The sequence below is a fragment of the Heliangelus exortis genome, chromosome 7, assembly GCF_036169615.1.
Source record: "Heliangelus exortis chromosome 7, bHelExo1.hap1, whole genome shotgun sequence".
NCBI classification, from domain to species: Eukaryota; Metazoa; Chordata; class Aves; order Apodiformes; family Trochilidae; genus Heliangelus; species Heliangelus exortis.
The window spans coordinates 32,346,483-32,365,484 of NC_092428.1; the positions used below are offsets into that span (position 1 = coordinate 32,346,483).

Here is a 19,002-nt window from a genome sequence, read left to right on the forward strand (position 1 = left end):
TCCTTCACCCTTCAGGTGCAGGGTTCTGGTGTTCTCTCTCCCAGAAACTCAACTATTTATTTTCTGTACTTGGCACTTTCACCTAAAGTCTAAATCTGGAAGCCATCACTGTTAGTTGCTAGGTAAGAAGAAATTTCACCTGGTTTTCTTTCTTTTAAAGGAACCGTTTGATTAAGAAACAGAGAAGCACTTAAAATCTTAACTTTGATCACTGTGAATAATATGCAGAATATTTTCAGGAATACAAGAAAATGCACATCAAAACTATTGGAGCTAAAGACAAAAGCAGCACAAACAAATACCACTTCAGATTTCCTGTAGAATTGATTTTCAAAAGAATCAGTATTTCCCCTTCCCCTGAGATGGAAAATAAATGACTGGTAGCAAGATGGAAAGGGTAAGAAGAAAAAGCTTAAAACTCTCTAAAAGTGATTAATAATCCAGCCAGCCTTGCAAAAGATGGCTCTAACTGGAGTGACTGAGTGTTCAGACAGACAAAATTAAAACTAGACACACTTTTTCTGCTGTCATAGTACATAAGCACACTGCCAGGGCAGCTCAGCCCTGCCTCATCCCTTTTTGGTTTTTTTATTCTTTTGACAGCTGCTTTTCCAAGCACTGCACTTCAGCAACTGCTTCTCATAGCTGTCTCCTCCTATCAAGCCCTGGGATCAGCTCCATCCTTGGACATCCTTGCTGGGTTCCAAGTGGGGACACTCAGAACACAGCTCTCTGAGTGTGGATTTTCAGTATGTGCACCTATACCACAGTGATACTCATTTCAGGTTGCTTGTTGATCATGACATTCCCTTCATTTAAATCTTGTACTTCACCCAGATAGCACAATGTCTACAAAACAGAAGGAGCTGGGTGCCTGATTGCTTGTTTAGGCACAGCCACACTCCAAATCAAGCTAAAAGTACAATTTAATGCACAGACAACTGCACAGACAGTTTCATCTCCCTCTCCGAACGTTGCCTTGAGATGCATCTTATTATGAAAAAGCAAAAAAAAACCAACCAAACCCACAAGGTTACCAGCTCTATTTAAGCATTGCAGTGAAAGGTATGTCTGCATGAAATAGTGCAGGTAATTACAAATCTGCTTTCCATATCTCTGCTCTGGGGAAAAAAAATAATGCAATTCATCCACCCCTTAGCAGAACAGAAGCACATCAAGCTAATGGACTTTTTGCTCTCACTCCAGACAACTGCAACCTGATGTCCTAAACTATATCACTGTATTTGACACTTTGCTAATAAATGGTACAAATTCCCCTCTGGCTGGGCAGCTGGCACAAGGAGCCTCTGTTTGCCCCTAGCATGGAGCTTGTGTCTCGGATGCTCACTTTTAGCATCAGAGCCTCAGCTGGCAGAAACCAGCCTAACTCCCATCAGCAAAATGGAAACTCAAAACATCTTTATGAAACCACCTGTGCTGCATTTCTAAACTGTGGTCCATAGGAAACACAGTGGGGAAAAAAGGCCAGTGTGGAAGATTATCCCATTCCTACATCTCATTCCTACTCCCCACCCGAACATCAAACAGGGGAGAAGCTCAATGAAAATCCATGGTTACCTGGGCAAACCTCAGCGAAGGGGTAGCTGGCAAGGGTCTTTCAGGCACAGCTTCATGGCAGGGCAGCTGGGGAAGGGGTGGCAGGACCCTCTGGGGTGTTTTCAACTGGGGCACAGCCCTGTGTGGCTTCACGGGGTCACTGATGTCCACGACCTGGTACGGCAGCGGCCGCCTGGGGCCATCTCTCTGTAACAACAACCCCCCCAGACAGTAATTACAGACTTCAAGCCTTATTGCTGCTATAAAAATCTATGTTATTCACGTGCTCTTCTCTTCTGCTTGCTTTTTATCTACCTTCAACACCTCTGCAAGCAGAGAAGCAATTAGCAGCTTCTGACGCCCTACTCGAGTACCAGTCCTTCACCCTTCAGGTGCAGGGTTCTGGTGTTCTCTCTCCCAGAAACTCAACTATTTATTTTCTGTACTTGGCACTTCCACCTAAAGTCTAAATCTGGAAGCCATCACTGTCTTTTGAAGCCTACAGATTTTACATATTTTTCATTCTCCATGATACTAGAATCAAGTAATAATTGTGCTATAACAAATTGCTTCAATGAGAGCCAAAATATATAACCTGGGTTTTTTTTGTTTTTTTGTTTTTTTCTTAAGTATTTAGTGACTCACCTTTTGTATGTTTGTATTTTGTGGCTTCACAATGAGATTTTTACTGAGAGATGGGGTATGCACATGATTAGGCTCCAGTGAACTGGAGGGCCTTGCTGGGCTGACAGACCTGCAATGCAAACATGTAATCACTGAACACCACATTCTGCTTTGTAACATATTTTTTTTTTTTTAAACAGTAGCCTCCTTCCAGAATGAGATTTTGCATGGACTTTTCTGACTTTTTATAGTAAACAAGGAAAGTAAAAATTGCCTAAGCGCTCCTGCAAGAATAAAAATAAATATTGATTTTTTGGAAACCAGTAGTCTGTTAAATTAGCTTCTGCAATCTGTGGAAATGCAGTTTTGTAACACCCAAGAGACTATTCTAATGAATCTAGCATTTAAACAGTAATGACCTCAAATATGAAAGTTTCAGCTCACTCGACTGAGTTTAGATAAAAGGCCATGCAAGGAAATGAAACTATTTCAAGTAAATGGAAAGGAAGGCAACACTTCCTTCACTGCTTAAGTTTTTAATACAAAAGAAAAGAGAAAGATTGTCAAGCCCAAACCTACATTCTTTACTGACAATCAATAAAGTTAAACTGAAGGAGGAAACCCACTGCTGTTAATACTTGGAGAATACTTTTTAAAGCCTGGCTTTTTGTTTCTTACATATCCACACCATTTGGGGATGGATGTCAAGGTGGAGCTGCCATATTTACAGTTTTCTACTCATAATTATTAGAGTTTAATTCAGGAGGATGCTCATACCTCAGTTTCTCTATTGTGGTCTTCTTACTTGTAACCAACCATCTCATGAAGGTTTTCCTTTTCAGATACATGACTGATCCAGCAAAGATAAGGCACAGAATGGTTATCAACACTCCTATGGTTAAACTCTTGTTACCTGCAACAAAACACATGGAATTAACTTCTCCCCAGAGCCATCTTTCTGGAAGGGTTTTATATGGATGGAGCAGGACATTGCTGCCTGGCCAGGGCTTCTGACTGCACTGCAGGTGGAGTGAATAAACTACAAAAGAAATATTCAGAAACTTGTTTCTTCCAGAGTGATGCCCAAATTTTGGTCTGTTTTCAAGTTTTCTTTAACACGGGGAAAAAAAACCTGATTAAAATACAGGGTTGTAGCTTCCTTTGCATTCTCTCAGAGTCCAAATAAAAGCCAGGTAGAAGTGGTCCTGAGGGACATGGATTAGTGGTGGCCTTGGCAGTGCTGGGTTAACGGTTGAGAGGGAGAGAAATGCTTAAATCATGGCTTGGGTCAAGTGCAAGCTTTGAAATATTCTGTCCCTCAAACATAAGCAGTAACCCTGGTGCCCTTACAACCAGATTTTAAGGTGGAGTTTTTTGTGCTTTGGCAACCAGGCTGAAATCTGCTTTCAGTTCACACCAGGGCTGTGTGGGGTGCTCTCTGAGGGATGCTCTGCTCAGCAAGGACCAGCTGCCTTCTCTCCTTGTTCCAGTTTTCAGAGCACTTTAAGCTTCTCTAAATACCTTGCTGGGACCTAAGAGAGGCACAACAGAGGGGTGACCCCTGGCTAGACAACTTGCAGCTGAAAAAAAAGCTTTAGCCAGCTCTGCTGGAGGAGAGGGTGCTGTGATCCTTCAGGACTGCTGACCTGAAGAATACACACTGCTGCAGCAGGAGAAACATCTTTAATCTTTGCTCTGGTAACCTGGCATCACTCTCTGTCTTATCCTGATGGATTTTCAACTGGCAACATCTCCTGAACTCATCTCACTGGGATGCTGGTGACCAGGCAGGAGCAAACAACACCAGCAGTTGGTGATGGGGGCACCAACTGCTCCACTTTTTACCTTCTAGCACTGCAGAATAGGAAATCCCTCAGCATCTCTAAAAGACTAATAAAATTAATAAGATTACACAATTTAAATTAATTAACTCCTCTACCTAACAAATATTTAAGGCTTCCTTGTAAGAAAAATACAGTGTCAAACACATAGGTTTGCTCTAAGTCAGCTGGGTAAAGCCAGTTACAAAACACTAATGAGACCACGTGCCTTGTTTGACTAAGATGAAAGAGTTTTATGGAGCTAATCCTTCTGTAATTTGATTTAGAGATGTGCAAAGTCCTCAGATCATAATCCAAACCACCCCATCAGGTGTTCATATGTAAATCCAAGTGTCAGTGATAGGAAATCAGGTCCTCTAGCAATGTCCATATTTGTTTGTTCCCAACTTTTGAGGAAGACGTGAAACTACCACACTATATTAAGCTCTTGTTATAACAATTTTCTGTTAAGTTGAAGGATTAGATTCCAAAACACAAAATGCAAGAATTATCAGAGCTGTCCCATATTTGTCTTCTCCAGTTAGCAGTGTCTGTGCAGCACATAATTAAATTATAATTTGTAGCTCCCTAGACAGTTACCTTTCAGGTGAGCTGAAAGGGGCTCTAATGCTTCAGAGCAAATCTTAAAAGAAAACATTTAACAGACAAGTAACCATTCTTCTTCAGTGCCTGAGCATGGTTTCTTTGCTGTCTTTCCAACTGGCAGGTACTTTAAATGAAAAAGCTCTTTCATCAGTGAAATCATAATGTGAAGCTTTGTCATGGAAATTACCATGATGTCATAAATCTAATATTACAATTCACTGCAGGATCTGGCAAGCAGAGAATACAGTCTATTTTGCATTTGAATTATATTATTCATATGAAATTTGATCATTTTCCAGTAAGTTTTACTTTATATATATATATATAGAGAGAGTTATATGCAAGTAGACTGCTTGTCCTGTCACTTACTCAGCCATAAATCCCAAACATCTCTGAGAAAGTCACTAATGTTACAGCACTCAGGAGGAAAACTGCCATGTGTTGATTATCAGACACTGTAAAAGTTCACAAGGCATAGAAATAATTCCTTCTGAGGTTGGGCAAAGTTGGAATAAGATACTGCAGCCACTCTTCTGCAAACTGAAATGCAAGTTATAGAAAATGCCAGTCCCCTATTGCTATTGTATGTCAGGGCAACCTCTGGTAAAAGTTTGGAAGATAGGTAAAAAATGGAATTTTGATATGATACAGCCAGATATCTGCTGTTTTCCACAGTAAAAAGATCCTCCTTAAAAGAGCAATATCGGATATATTGCTGATTTTTAGTTAAGCAATATTTTTGCATTTAAAACCATTGCAACATCCACTCTTCACTTGGCACAGGATAGAGCAGCAGGTTGTGTACTGACTCAGGTATTTCAATCCTGATGCACTTGGGGGAGAACTCTGGGCACATCTCAAGGTGAATCCAAGAGTACTGCACCTTCATCTCCATAGCAAGAGGATCAGCTCCAGTGTGGGAGCTGCCCCCTCACCCTTGGTTACATCAGTACCATTTCCTACTTACTGCAGGGAGCTCCTGAACTTGACCATGGATCTTGGAAAAAGACAAATAAGAAGGCAAAGAAAAGAACCCACCAGGACCACTGTGCCTTTAGAAGATGGATGCACTCAGCCTGCCTGCCTTTTGCTTCCCTACCTTTTGGATTAAGCCATTTGATTTCCTGATTTCTTTGCCAATCTTGCAAGCTCATTGCTTAGGAGATGACACTTTGCATTTCTCCTCTTTCCCATGGGAACACCAGGAAAAGGATAGATCCCTCCTCACCTGCTTGCCTAACTGGTCCACTGTCCAGGCTGCCACCAAAGCCAGGTTGGTCACAGAAGGGGGGGGCCCAGTCAGCCTCACAGTGACAATTCTTTTTATTGTTGCAGACCTGCAAAACAAGACAAATGTGTTGACATGGGAAGGGTGACCTGGGACACCCCAGAGCAGCCCTGGCTGATGAGGCCTCCTCATCAGAGAGTGACACATCTGAAAGAAATAAGATTTACAGAAGACAAGGGATGCTCTGGTACCTGGTACACAAAGCACCACAACAGGTATTCAAACCCAGCATTAGGATTTATTTGGTTGAGCTGCACCAGCTGACAGCTTCAATAATGCAAGGAGAGTGGCACACCTCTTAAATCTCATTCTCTCTTTGCCTCCAGCAGCAACCTTATCTGGTTTGTCACTTCTCCTTCTGCCTTCAGAGGAACAAGAGTCTCTCAGCTGTTAAGGCTGTAAAGCTTTGTCAGACTACTTGAAGACTCAGAAGCTGAAGAACCCCCCTTAGATATCCCCTGCTCTGCCATCAGGTGTCCTCAGTGGCTTTAATCTGAGTTTGGACCAGGTAGCAAGGTTTGATTTACCAAGAGAGACCAGGAGAGCATCATTAACATCAGCTTGTTCCCCCTGTGCAGAGCAGAAGGAGCTGGTAGACTCATGGCTTTCCCCTCACAGTCCCAAATGGCCATCAAAAACCCAACTTTTTATTTCCTTTTGCTGCCACCCAAGCTGTGGCTGTGTGACAGTGGCCAAATCTCCATCCTGTATAGACAGGACATGAGCTGAGCTGGCCAAAAAAAAAAAAAAAAAATACAAGTTGCAGAGGACAGAGCTGGCTCAATCATGTGTAGGTGTTCAAAATGATTTGTAAGGAAATATTTTGTTAGTATGGTCCTAAAATCTGTGCTAACATTGATCATCACTGATCATCCACCACCACAGAGAAACCCCACAAGAGATTAGAACCAGTTTGTTCACAGGAGTTTTTGCCAATATGCATTTTCCTGGCAAAATCAGCTGGAAGGCCTTCAGAATGACCATCCTGGCTGTCTCTGCAGAGGATAAAAATCATTCACATTGCTTAGACTGGCTGTGGCCATGGGAAATGCCAGAAAAGAAAAAAAAGGAAAAAAAAAAAAAAAAGAAAAAAAAATTTACTTTCAAAGACAGCAAGATAATTAAGAATTTAATTAGTTGAGCATTATTTTTTAAATTAAAGCTCTACAGGAGTCCCCATCTACAATTCCTCAAGATCATTTCTTGCTCCTCAGGAGTCACCAGAGGTTCTCCAGCATCCAGAGATGGAGATGCCAGTCTGAGCTGCTGCTCATTCCAGCCCAGTGCCAACCTGCAGCACCACCACCACTCACAGGTTTGCAAATGTGGGATGATAAAAGAAGTTAAAGCAAATTAAAATCCCTTCTCTGAAGAGGTCAGAGAATTTCCTGTGGCTATTCAAATGTGGTTGCCAGAGCTTTTCACGGGAACAAACAGATCATCAGCAAATCAAGGTTAATAAGGCAGAGCTGGACATAATTAACATATTCATAATATAAACTAGATTTCAAAACACTTTGGTATTATTAACTCCTCAGTTTTTTTGATCCTGCACCACTTTCGTTCCACGAAACTCCTCAATATGGCTTAGCTTTGCTTAAAGCTTTTGGAAATGCTTTTCCAATTGACTCTCAATTCAAATGCATATTTCAATTCCTCTGTCTCCACACGGGGAACTGCATTTTTTGAAATGTTAATGGGAATTCTTCATGAAGACAGGTTGGGCTGAAAATTGCTTTGAAGATGACAAAATTCCTTTTTATCACAGACTGCTAATTGAGCACAAGATGGGGATGATAAATATTCCTTTGTTAAATAAATATCATTTCCTGGCTTGCAGTTCATAGAAGGGACACAGAAAATGGAAACACATCAAAAAATGTCTTGCAGTGATTTTGACTGCAATATTGCAAACAGTCACAGATCCCAAAGCTATGTCCTGGTTTGGGCCAGGATAAAGGTGATTTTCTGTCTTGTACTTTTGCTTTTAGCTAAGTCTCTTGTAAGTAGTTGCACTTGCTGAAATTAACAGCAAGTTTCTCAGACAGTGTGTGTTTCTAGGACTGGTAACACTGATGTTTAGAGTTACTGCTGGAGACTGGGGTGCAGAGCCAAGGCCACTGCTCAGCTCTGAGGAAAACATAAAGAGGTCCCACCTGCAGCCTCCTTTGGGGAGGAAGGGACAAGATCAATGCCAGAATTGACCAAACAGAGTATTCCATCCCATACACCTCATCCTCAGGATAAATTTGAGGGATCACGAGGGCCAAGCCAGATTCCCTGATTTCCAGCTTCCGGCTGCCTGCCCTTCCTGCCTTTCCTGCTTCCCTTTCCTTCACCCCGGCATCCTGGAAGGATCCCGTCCATTCCTCTGCCTGTGGTCCTGATCCATCCCAGCCTGGATCTGTGTGTTCTGCCTCCAGCTCCCAACTGGTGCTGACCCCAGGATTCCAGCCTGGACTTTCCCAGAGCTGCCCTGCAGCCTCGGTGGTGACGTGAGAGCTATTGGGGGAAAGGGGGAGGAATGTGGTATCCATTTTCTTGTATATTTGTATATATTTAGTAATTTTTCCTATTTATCATTACTGTTTCATTAAAGTTGTGTAGTTTAGTTTCCAACCCATCAGTCTCTCTCCCTTATTCTCTCTCCTTTCTTATAAGGGAGGAGAGAGAGATTAATAGAGAGCGTCTGTCACTCGGTTTAATTGCTGGGCCAGTGTTAAACCCTGACAATGGTGTAAAACAATTTCTTCTCCAGTGTTTATTGACTGAGCCTAAAAAAAAAAAACCCAAAACTTACTCCACGTCCATGGCACTTGGTTGCACACTTGTGTACACCAAAGACACTCGTGTTCTGGCACCGGCGATTCAGGCAAATCTGAAAAATGAGAGAGAAGGAGTTTTAGGAGGGACAAAACTCACCAGGCATCATGTCCCTCTCCTCTACATCTCCTCATCCACCAGTGCTTCTTGCAGCTGCTAAAGGTTTCCCAATACATAGGCTGCACTGACACAAAGGAGGTAAGGACACCAAAATCAAGTGTTTTTACTATTATTATTATTATTATTATTATTATTATTATTATTATTATTATTATTATTATTATTATTATTATTATTTTCCTGCTTTTTTCTTTCTTCTGGGTCCAGCTCTGGGGAAGCTGAATACTCTTCTCCATCAGCATCTTGCCCAGAGCTTGATTTCAGCCATAGCTCTTGTGCAGTTGCTACTCCTGGTGAGCTGCTAAGTTCTGGGAGGTTTCAAGCTGATTTAAAAGCCCAGTAATTTGCATTTTTTCAGCACTAGGAATGCATGGAGCAAGACTCTGTCCTGTACCTGATCTGTCTGGATTCATATTCCCCAGAAGGAGATGGTTCTTCAAGGAAAGGTTCAGGTCCCCTCGTGGTGTAAATTACCAGAGGGCTGTTTCTATCAATAGCACCAGACTTACTCGTGCTAGTACAGAGTTTGGACCCAGCACAGCCTGAATATTCAGCTGAGGTTATCAATATATCCAGGCTCATCAATGTTCTTCAGCAAAACTGAGACCACTTGAGAGTTTTCCCAAGCTAAACATCTTTTTTTTTATAGCATCATATATATACCAAGCATATCTAAATAATTGGTTTTTTTTGGAAACGGGAGTAAACAAATAGCATCTGCAAAGTAAGAAAATTCAAATTTTTGTTTTCCATTCACTTTAAAAACTGTTGGGAAGCAAGACCAGTCCCACCTAATAGTATCACCAAGCAATTAAATGACTGATGAGGATGTCAGTAATGAGAGGGTATCCTACTCAAAACTGGGAAAAAAAAAAAAAAAAAAAAAAAGAAAAAAAAAAGAATAGGACTGGAATAACTGTTGCTCTGCTATTCTGACCCAAAGAGAAATAGAAAAAAACCCCATAAATCCCTGCACAGTTTTGCTCAGTTGAGTTCAGTAATAAAAGTCAGTCACAATAATTAGCATTAAGCAGGGAATAGTGTTGAAGGAGACGACGGGGATGCTTAATCGGGGCACTTATCCCCTGGGGAGAAGGAAAAATGGGAAGGAAATTAGAGGGAATTGGCATCAACATGCCTGCATGTAGAGAATATGGTCTGATTGCAGCAGTATTCACCATTCAGAGAGTCATCCTGCAGCAGCTCACAGAATTCTGATCACATTAAAATGGCTGCGTTTCAAATTGGGCATCTTCAGCTAAGAAAACTCAAGAATATTTAAATTCACATTCTTAATCCATAATACAAATGCACTAATGTCCTCCAAGTAAAACATACAATTTCCTAAGTATTAGCCTGTGTATTCCATAGTGTGCCTGTGTATCATTAGATAGATTAGAAAGATTAAACACTCGATAGGAAAACATAATGGGGTGTTTTCCCAGCCTTGAATTTTCTTTGAAAAGACATTTTCTAACAGCTTGACTTAGCACTGTTGTGAGGCTTGGTTTTTGGGTATCAGGACTGGAGTTTCACTAGAGACAGCTTTTAAACCTGTTCCCATTGCAGCCTGATCATCCAACATAATCCAAAAGCAGTCAGAGACTCAGAGGCTTATTTGAATTTACCACAAATTATCAAGGTACATATTTTTTTTTTTTAAATTTCTTTGCAAGTGATCTCCTTGGGAACCTTCTCCATCTCAGTACTCCTTGCCCTTCCTCCCCCTGCAAACTCACAGCTGTCTCCCAAAGACATTTCTTACCAAAGAAAATGTAAATGAGACAGCCACATAAAAAATGGGCTATGTTCATGTCAAATAATTCACAAAGTTTGCAAAACATGATGGCACAAATCAGTTTGGGTGGCTGAATATCAATAGGTTTATATTTTACTAATGGTGTGTGCAGGGATAGATTTTCTTACAAGAAAAAAAATAAAAATAAAAAAAAAAAAAAGAGGAGGAAGGCTTAATCAGCAGAAGCCTGCAGGCAACTTAATGCCAATTTTGCAGTGCCATAGACTCTGGGAAAGTGGATACATGGAACTTCTCAGAAATCCATTCATGATCCTGGAATGTATTTTGCTGTATGGTTTTTTCCATCCAACCCCTATCCTACATGGACAGATACTCAGGACTGCCCTTGAGTTACAAACTTGAGCAACATCCACTGCTTTGCAAATCTGTAATCCAGAAGAGTGGCCAAAAGAAGAAGGAAGTAAAAACCTGATTCAGCATGAGAAACAATCATTTTGTGGAAAAAATAAATAAATGCCAGAGCACAAAACCAGCCACTTTAGTACAAAATACTTTGCAGCATGAGGGTTGCCTTGTTCAGGACTATTTCAAACCTTACTTTTCCATCTTCACACTTGGTTCCTGACAGCACAAGGCCAGGATCAGGCATATCATCACCCAAGTAGACGTGGGTACCACGACACAGAATCTTGCCACCTTCCTGGAGTGGGATATTGGTTTCTATGGAAACAGCATTGGTACCAATTACAGGTCGATTTGCTCCTCCTTGACACTGGATTTTTCCACATTTAGCATCTCTGGAGGAAACAAACAAAACCCCCACATCAGTTAAAGCATTTCAAATGTTCTAAGCTCCCTCCCACCCCTGTGCATCTCTTCTTGTGCTCGTGGGGAAGGGCCCTACCTGGGTTCACATTTAGCAAAGGAGCTCTTGGAGTCTTTGCCACAGTTGCCGTAGGGATCACCCGCAGAGTTGACTCTCTCAAAGCAGATCCCAGGAGCAGGTTTTGCACCTGAAACAAAAACCTCATCAGAACTTCCATCTCGTACAAGGTGTCTCTTAATCATCAGCTCCACTGATGCTTTAGGGGGAGGGTAAGATGTGATCTGCATCCTGATAAGAGCAATAGAACAGCTGGGCTGGATCCGCATGCTAATCCCAGAGCCTGGACGGGAGAGTTTCCCACTCTTGTTTGTATCCCTTGGCAATGCTGAGCAAGAGCCAATGCAGAACCCATTCTCTATCAGAATTTTCCTAGATGATAACCCTCTTGGGAATCCTCCCAGGACACAAAAACTTTCAGCAAGCACCAGATCTGGTTTGGCGAAGCAAGTCAAAGGCCAGCTGGTGACTCCCTTCATTTCACAGGAGCCCGTGAGATTCTGGGGAGAGCCCAAGAGCTGAAGGTAAAGAAAATACTTTTCAAGAAAGGCCTTTTGAAGTGCAATTCAGAACATCAAGAAACCAGAAAAAAAAAAAAAAATCCAGTTGCAAACCAAAGTGGGATGTGACCACAAAGAGAACACGGTGCTGCTGGCTGGAGCTGCTCTAGCAGGGAGAGGAAGGGAACCCAGCCCCACTTTAGTCCTCCACACAGCCACTCATGAGAGGAAAGATTGACTTGAAAGAAGGGTTGTTCCTCCCAGGGTGGTAGAAGTAGGAATCTAGGAAGTCAGGCAGTGTCTGGTTCTTCTCTGCTGTAGTTTTTTTGTGATGGAGCCATATCCCAAGTGGAGTGAAGAAAGTTCCCTGATGGGAGGAGAACTGGCATGGTCTGTGCAGACACATTACTCAGCCCTGCATTTCACAAGTTAAAAAGTAATATTAGAACATCTGTTCTAATGCCTTATACAGTCCCTTTTCCCTTCAAATACAACCAACTACTGGGTATCTTCTAGATGAAGATACAAATCTTCTAAGAGGTGAAGAATCTACTTCCCTGGTGTGAATGTTGCAAGGATTAATTAGTCCATGTATTAGAATTTCATCCCTTTTTTCTATTGTGAAATGTGGCTTTTATTTCCAGCCAATAATTGCTGCTCCTTGCAAGACTAGGAGACCCTTTCTAGAGCCCTTTATGACCCCATATTTTCTTTCCATGAAGGTCATGAACAGCACAGTCAGGTCACAGCCAACGTTTCAACTACTCCAGTGATCAGATTTGCTTTCAGGAGCCAAGGCCATGGGGAGATACACTGGCTAAAACTCTTAACAGATACCTGCTAGATACATTTGTCCACTTTTAATTTGTGTACTTGTCATCAAAAATAGGGTAATAGGGTTAGGATAAGGCTGGACTCAATGATCTTAAAGATCTTTTCCAGCCTGAGCTATGCCATGATTCTTTGATTCTATGATTTTGATAGATCAGCCAAAGCAGAGCAAAAAAGAGCTGGCAATAAATGATGTGATAGCCTAGAGGCTGAGAATATACAATTTCATATACATACATATACAGTGTTCCCTGATCTTTAACAGAGACAGAATATCTGAGGTTTTTGTTACTTTTTTTACAAAAATTTTGAGCCACTTCCAAGCGTTCATCCCTCTAACTGTGGGTAAAACATTGCATTAATTACCCCACCCTGAAGATTTCATTTGAAAGCCTTCACAGAGGAAGAAGTAGTGTTGTGTTGTGTTGTTTTTTAAAAAGGGGTCAAATTCCTGGAGAAGGAAATACAAATCTGACTGAACTGTAAAACTTCCAGTTAGTGTGAATCTTTTCACTAATAATTCAAAGATTAAAGCCTCAATTAATTATCTGCATTTCACAGTCAAAGGCTTGACTAATGGTATATACTGCTGAACTGCAATCTAATGCTATTAAGGACAAAGTATTAAAATTTGGAGAGGCTTAAGATGGCAGTCTCTTTCCCTTCTAACATTTTTTATATGCTAGAACTGGAAAACTCAGAAAGAAAGGCACAGAAGAACCAGAATATGAGCTCTTGGTTCCCTGGAGAGCTGGACAAGAGCTTGAAATTCTTTGGTAGATTACAATCAAGCTTGCTGAGTTCAGAATATTTTTCAGATCTGGAACTATTAAAAAAGGGACTCACAGAGGATTCTTTCACTTCTTTTCATTAAACCACAAACAATAATCACCAAATCAACAAAAGCATCCAGACAAGGCTCTGTGCAAGAAGCAAAATTTCCATTTTCAGCATGCAGATTCCTCTCCAGCTTTCCAGGGCAGGAATATTAACTATTCAGCTTGATCCAAACATTAAGATGTGCATTTATGATGCCAGCTTCAGAAGGGAAGGGGAGAGAAGGCAAAAAAACCCCAACAACCCATACTGCAAGCAAGAGGCCAAATAAAACTGCTTTTTTCTCCCACACCTGCAAAAATCACCTTGCTCAGACCTACCTGGCCAAAGGAACAGCCCTCTCTCCATCTACCCTGACCACACAAAATATGAGGGTTCAGATGGGTGTAGGTTGTTTTTTTTTTTTACTGGGATCCTTGTGCCCCAACCAGTTCAGCAGCAGCTTAGGGCACCAACACCCTTTACCCAGCATGGTTTTTGCCTCCAAAAGCTGCCACAAGCAAAATGAACACCCATGTCCTATGCCTTGACTGTAAGTGACCTAATAAAGACTTATTGAAAAAAAAAAAAAGAAAAAAAAGAAAAAAGAAAAAAAAAAGTGTTAGAAAAGCACTCACTGAAATTACTAAGAGAATTTAAGGTATTTATCTCCCTCTTTCACCTGGTGAAGCCTTTTTTGTCTGGCTGGTTTTTGTGAATGCAGAAGAGGAGTGAGCTGCACATGATGGAAGGCAGGATGCAGGAAGAACACATCTGCAGCATCCTTGTAGGGCTCAGGCAGTGAGCTTGAACTCCAACCAATAATATTTGACAAGAAAACAGATCTCATGGAGTACAAAAACTGCTCCCCTGCCAGGCTGGGAGCAGTCAGTGTATGAGAACACCTGGTACCCAGTGATCATCTGCAGCTTGGGAACCAAACTCCAGCTCCAATTTCTGTCTCTGCTATCAAAGCAAAACACACTGGTGCTTGGGATTCAGATGGCTGTTCCCTCTGCTGACTGGTTTCTCATAATATTTGGACTTTTTTAGAGATGAAAACATACCAGAGTGTAAGAAGCTGAACAGATGGAGCTACCAGGTTAAAATGAGGTTTTCAGAGGATGCTTAAGGAGGAGAATTGTAATGCTGTGCTTCTGGAGGAAACCCATTTATCACGAGAGCACCAGATAAACCAAAGCAGAAAGGCCTGTCTCTCTCCATTTTGCTACCTCTACAGGCAAAAGCAAAATGATCTCTGAAAGATTTCCAGTAGTTATTAAGTGCTCTGAGCTGGATGTGCTGAGTTTATTTCACTTTGCTATTGATAATTATGGTATCATGACCCTGTAATTAAGGTCCTGTCAGCCTCTCCATGCCAAGCCTTCTGCAAGGGATTAAATCAGCCATTTGAAGCTGCAGAAGGTCAAAGCTCACCACTGCAGATGTCAGCCTGGAGACTTTGTTGGGGTTTTATTTTTCCTCCACATGGATGAGCCCTCTTGCCTCCCTGTATGGTTGCAAAAAAAAAAAAAAAAAAAAGACAAAACCAAAAGAGATGTTCTCTGCTTTTGGAAGCAATACAGAAATGCTGTGTCATTTCAGATCAGTGCAAGACCTCCTGCCATGAGAAAAATCCCATCAGGGTCTTCCAGAAGAGAAGAGAGAAATTCCTGACCAGGGTGCTGATTCCAGGAACTGAGCAAAGAAATACCCATTACCAGGCTGGCAGTGGAAAAGAAAGATATTTCCATTCGGTTCCCAACATTGTCTCAAGAACTATTTAAAAAAATAAAATAGAATACAGTTTTTATGGGTGTGGAGGGGAAAAGAACCTTCTGAGCAGCAGGCAGGAGTTGTGTTGCTCAGAATGTACCAACAAGTCCCACCAACAACTGTGTAAATAAATGGAGACATAAAAATACAGTTCTTTGCCCTGTGATTTGCACCCAGGTTTCATCTCTGGCTACATTTGTTTTACTGCCCTGATGATGCAAAACAAACCCTCCAGCAGCTCCCCTTGGCCTCTCTCTTCATCCTGGGGATCCCCAGGGGTAAATCTGTGCCAGAGCAAGCTGGGATTGAGTTGTTATTTCTTGCATTTAAGGAGAATTCCAGCTCTCCCTCTGGCACATTTCTCTCTGGCCCTAAATCTGTGGTGATCAAATTAGTTGGATTTTGCTGGATTCAAATCTTTACAGTGCTGGGATCAAATTGCAAAAGGCAATTAGTGATGGGCTGGTCAGCTCAGGTACATGGGAAGCCCATTGATTTTGCCTCCAGGGATGGACCTGGAAAAAATCTGCAAAGCTCTCCCACCACTGACAGGCCTTAGTAACTAATATTGACATGAAAATTAAGATTGCTCTTAAACAGCCATGTCAATGCAAGAAATTTAATTATGTTTTAATTATTAAGTCAATGCCTGCCATTGGCTCCCCTGAATCATTGAGCTCTCAAAGAAAATGTAGGAAAACACACTGACAAACATCTCCTTCCCTTCCCTAGAGAATAATTTTCTTGTCAATGCAGAAAAAGCCACGAGTCTAAAGCTGAGAAGCTTCTGTCCTCTGGTAATCAATAATTTCTCTCTCAAATAGCTTTAGCTGTGTATCTGCTTGCTCCTGGAAAATACCAGTGGGGCAGCAGAGGTTACACTGATGCATTCTCTGTTGATGGATCTCAGTCCCACTGCTGCCAATAGGTCACTTCAGTGAAATTTGGTGTGAACCAAAAAAGGTCACGAGCAATCCATGCATGTTGCCCCTTAAAAGAGAAAAATTACATTAATTAAAGTGAGAGAAAGTTGTGTGTTCTGGGAATGAACTTGATCTTGAAGAGGAATTGATGGTTATTTTCAGAGGTTTTCCCCAGGAGCTTCTCCCCTCTTTCCCTCCAAGCTTTCCATGCTATTGCAGATAGGGAATAGCACAGAGTACTCCTCCATTTGATTTGGATTTATCTGTTGAAAGTAACCAAAAAACCCCAAGGAAATACAAGTACTCCTTTCTGGAAACAGGTTCCTATTGCTCAGCCTCATGGTAACAAGCTGTGACAGTGCTCATCATTTTTCTTTAAATAGATCTAAAAATATTAAGGTTGATGTTTATCATTGGGCTACTGGACATCTGTAATCTGATGAGTAAAAAAAGGCAGTGATAAGGAATTTGAGGTCCTGAATATAATTTTAAGGATAGTTGTAGGATCTGTTTTTTCTTTATGGGATCCATTTTTTTTATAAATCCTACACTCCTCCAGCACACACATTTGTTGAAACAATTTTAATCAATTACAACAATCTGGTAAGAGGTCAAACTTTATCTTTTTGATACCATTTTAAGAGACAACATCTTAGCATGCCAAGCTTCTCTTTTTGCTCTGAGTAAGGCTGGGAAGAAAGGGATTTTTTTTATCTGTCCCATGATATACTTTTCCAGCTGCATGGCCCACCTAACCCTCTTCCCATCCCACCCTCCAGCCAGAGGTGATCCAGTGGTGGATATTTACATCCCTACTCTTTAATTCCAGAATACAGGCTTTGCTTCAAGCCTACCTACAAAATTATTTGAAGCTTTCCTTTGCCAGCGTTATTTCTAATTTATCCTGCCAACAATAGGGTCAGAACAAAGCCTTTCACTCCAGGTTTGGTCATGTCCCATCCTCTCTTTCCAAATCTTTCTCCCTGAGGATTCCCAAGACAAATAAAGGTGTTCCAGACAGTTTGAGCCCTGCTCTTCATGAGCATGGGGGTCCCCCCATTGCTTTCCATGCACAGCAGTGCCCAGAGGGATCAGTCCTAAGAAGGAGGACAAGAAAGAATTGGAGGAGCCCTGGAGGGGTTTTGGAGGATGTGCTGCATCAGGAAAAAGCCCTGTGCAGCAGCAATTCAGCTCCCTGACCTTTAGCTGAATTTTTCTCAGCGACTGAAATGATTAACAGTCTGACTGAGGAACTTTCCATGGCATGGGAAACGGGTTCAGAGGGAGATTTTTTGCTTTGTACGGGAGAAAATGTCTGAGTGTCCAGGGGATTAAAAATCCCAGTATGACAAAGACTGGAGGCTATCACTGTACGAGCCTACATGAGCTCATATTAACTCTGTGACACGAGTGGGTTTGCTCCACAGGGGGAGTTTAATTTTGGAATGAAATTGGAGCTCCTCTAATATGTTTTATACCCTCGTGAGCAAGCAACCCCGCTACCCGGATCAGTGCCATTATTTCTTCAGATGCTTTAGTGCTCTTTAAAACAAAAATTGCAAATGGTCCAAGTCCCTGTGAAGATAACATTCCTCAATACCCTTCTGGGGAGGGCTTTGACCAAGGGAAACATCTGTGTGTCATTACACTGATACATAAGTGTTGGAACAGAGTGAAAGGCAGAGAGATACTGGGTTGAAAGAGGCTAAGGGAGCTTGAAAGAAAAAGATTGATTTTAATTCTAAATACTACTGCTCCTCAGGAGAGATAAAAGTGGTTTTCCCAGGTGGGAGAGGTGAGATGCTGAAGGAGACCTGACTTGTCCCCAGGGATGCAGGAGGCAACAGCAAAATGCTGAGCTAGTGCTCGTGGAAGAGCCACAGGACACCACAGAAAGGAGAACAACTTTTCCTGTACAACTTTCCTGGAACATCATCTCTTTCAGGTGGCCCAGGAACTCCCACTCTCAGCTATTTGAAAAAAAGCAAGCAAATTCCCATGGGAGAGTAAAAATCTCTTTCTGCTTGAAATCTCTGTGCTAAGAGCAGTGCCAGGGGTTAGTGGGTAACAGCACTGAATCAGCTCCTCCTAACAACACAAAAATCTTCTGTTGATCTCAGATCCTGTGATGGGATCTGGGCAGCCACGGGTGATTTTTTTACATCCCAACCTGAGGAGGGATGGATGAGATCTCACCCTGCCTCCAGCACACCAGAGTCAGAATGGGAGGGATGCTCCCAGCTCCCCCTGCCAGGATGGACCCTGCTGCTCCCTGCCTCCTGCTGCAGGGAGCAAACAGGAGAGAAAATCAGGGGGGGAATGGACCTCAAAAATTATTCCTTCCCATTCAGTTCTCCCTTTCAGAAAAGAAGAGCTCAAGATTGGGGCTGTGTAAAATTCCTCCAAAGGCATCTCTCATGGTACATGGCTGGGGTTTTGGGTTTGTTTGTTTGTTCTTTTTTTTGGGGGGGGGTGTTGGTTTTTTTTTTTTTTTTTTTTTTTTTGTGGTTTCATTTTTTTGGTTGTTGTTGTTTAGGTTTTCTGTGGGGTTTTTTGTTTGGTTGGTTTTTTTGGGGTTTTTCATTTCGAGGTGTTTTTATTGTTGTTTTTGGTGGTTTTTTTGTTTGGGGGTTTTTTGGCTGTTTTTTATGGGGTTTTTTGGCAGGTCTTTTTTTA

General features: G+C 41.8%; 1 protein-coding gene and 1 long non-coding RNA gene across 2 annotated transcripts in view; one reads left to right on the plus strand and one right to left on the minus strand.

The window, feature by feature from the left end:
* ADAM12 (ADAM metallopeptidase domain 12) overlaps positions 1–19,002 on the minus strand; it is a 170,460-nt gene that overhangs the window by 5,670 nt on the left and 145,788 nt on the right. Inside the window, exons 15-21 of the mRNA XM_071749670.1 lie at positions 11,502–11,610; positions 11,196–11,394; positions 8,696–8,773; positions 5,836–5,944; positions 2,959–3,094; positions 2,203–2,311; positions 1,579–1,764 (exon numbers count right to left, since the gene is read on the minus strand). Coding sequence (XP_071605771.1) covers positions 1,579–1,764; positions 2,203–2,311; positions 2,959–3,094; positions 5,836–5,944; positions 8,696–8,773; positions 11,196–11,394; positions 11,502–11,610 — 926 coding nt within the window. The remainder of the gene's footprint in view (positions 1–1,578; positions 1,765–2,202; positions 2,312–2,958; positions 3,095–5,835; positions 5,945–8,695; positions 8,774–11,195; positions 11,395–11,501; positions 11,611–19,002) is intronic.
* Positions 115–3,242, plus strand: LOC139798681 (uncharacterized). The gene is made up of 2 exons (XR_011726906.1): positions 115–397; positions 3,024–3,242. It is a non-coding gene; the product is annotated as an uncharacterized lncRNA (long non-coding RNA).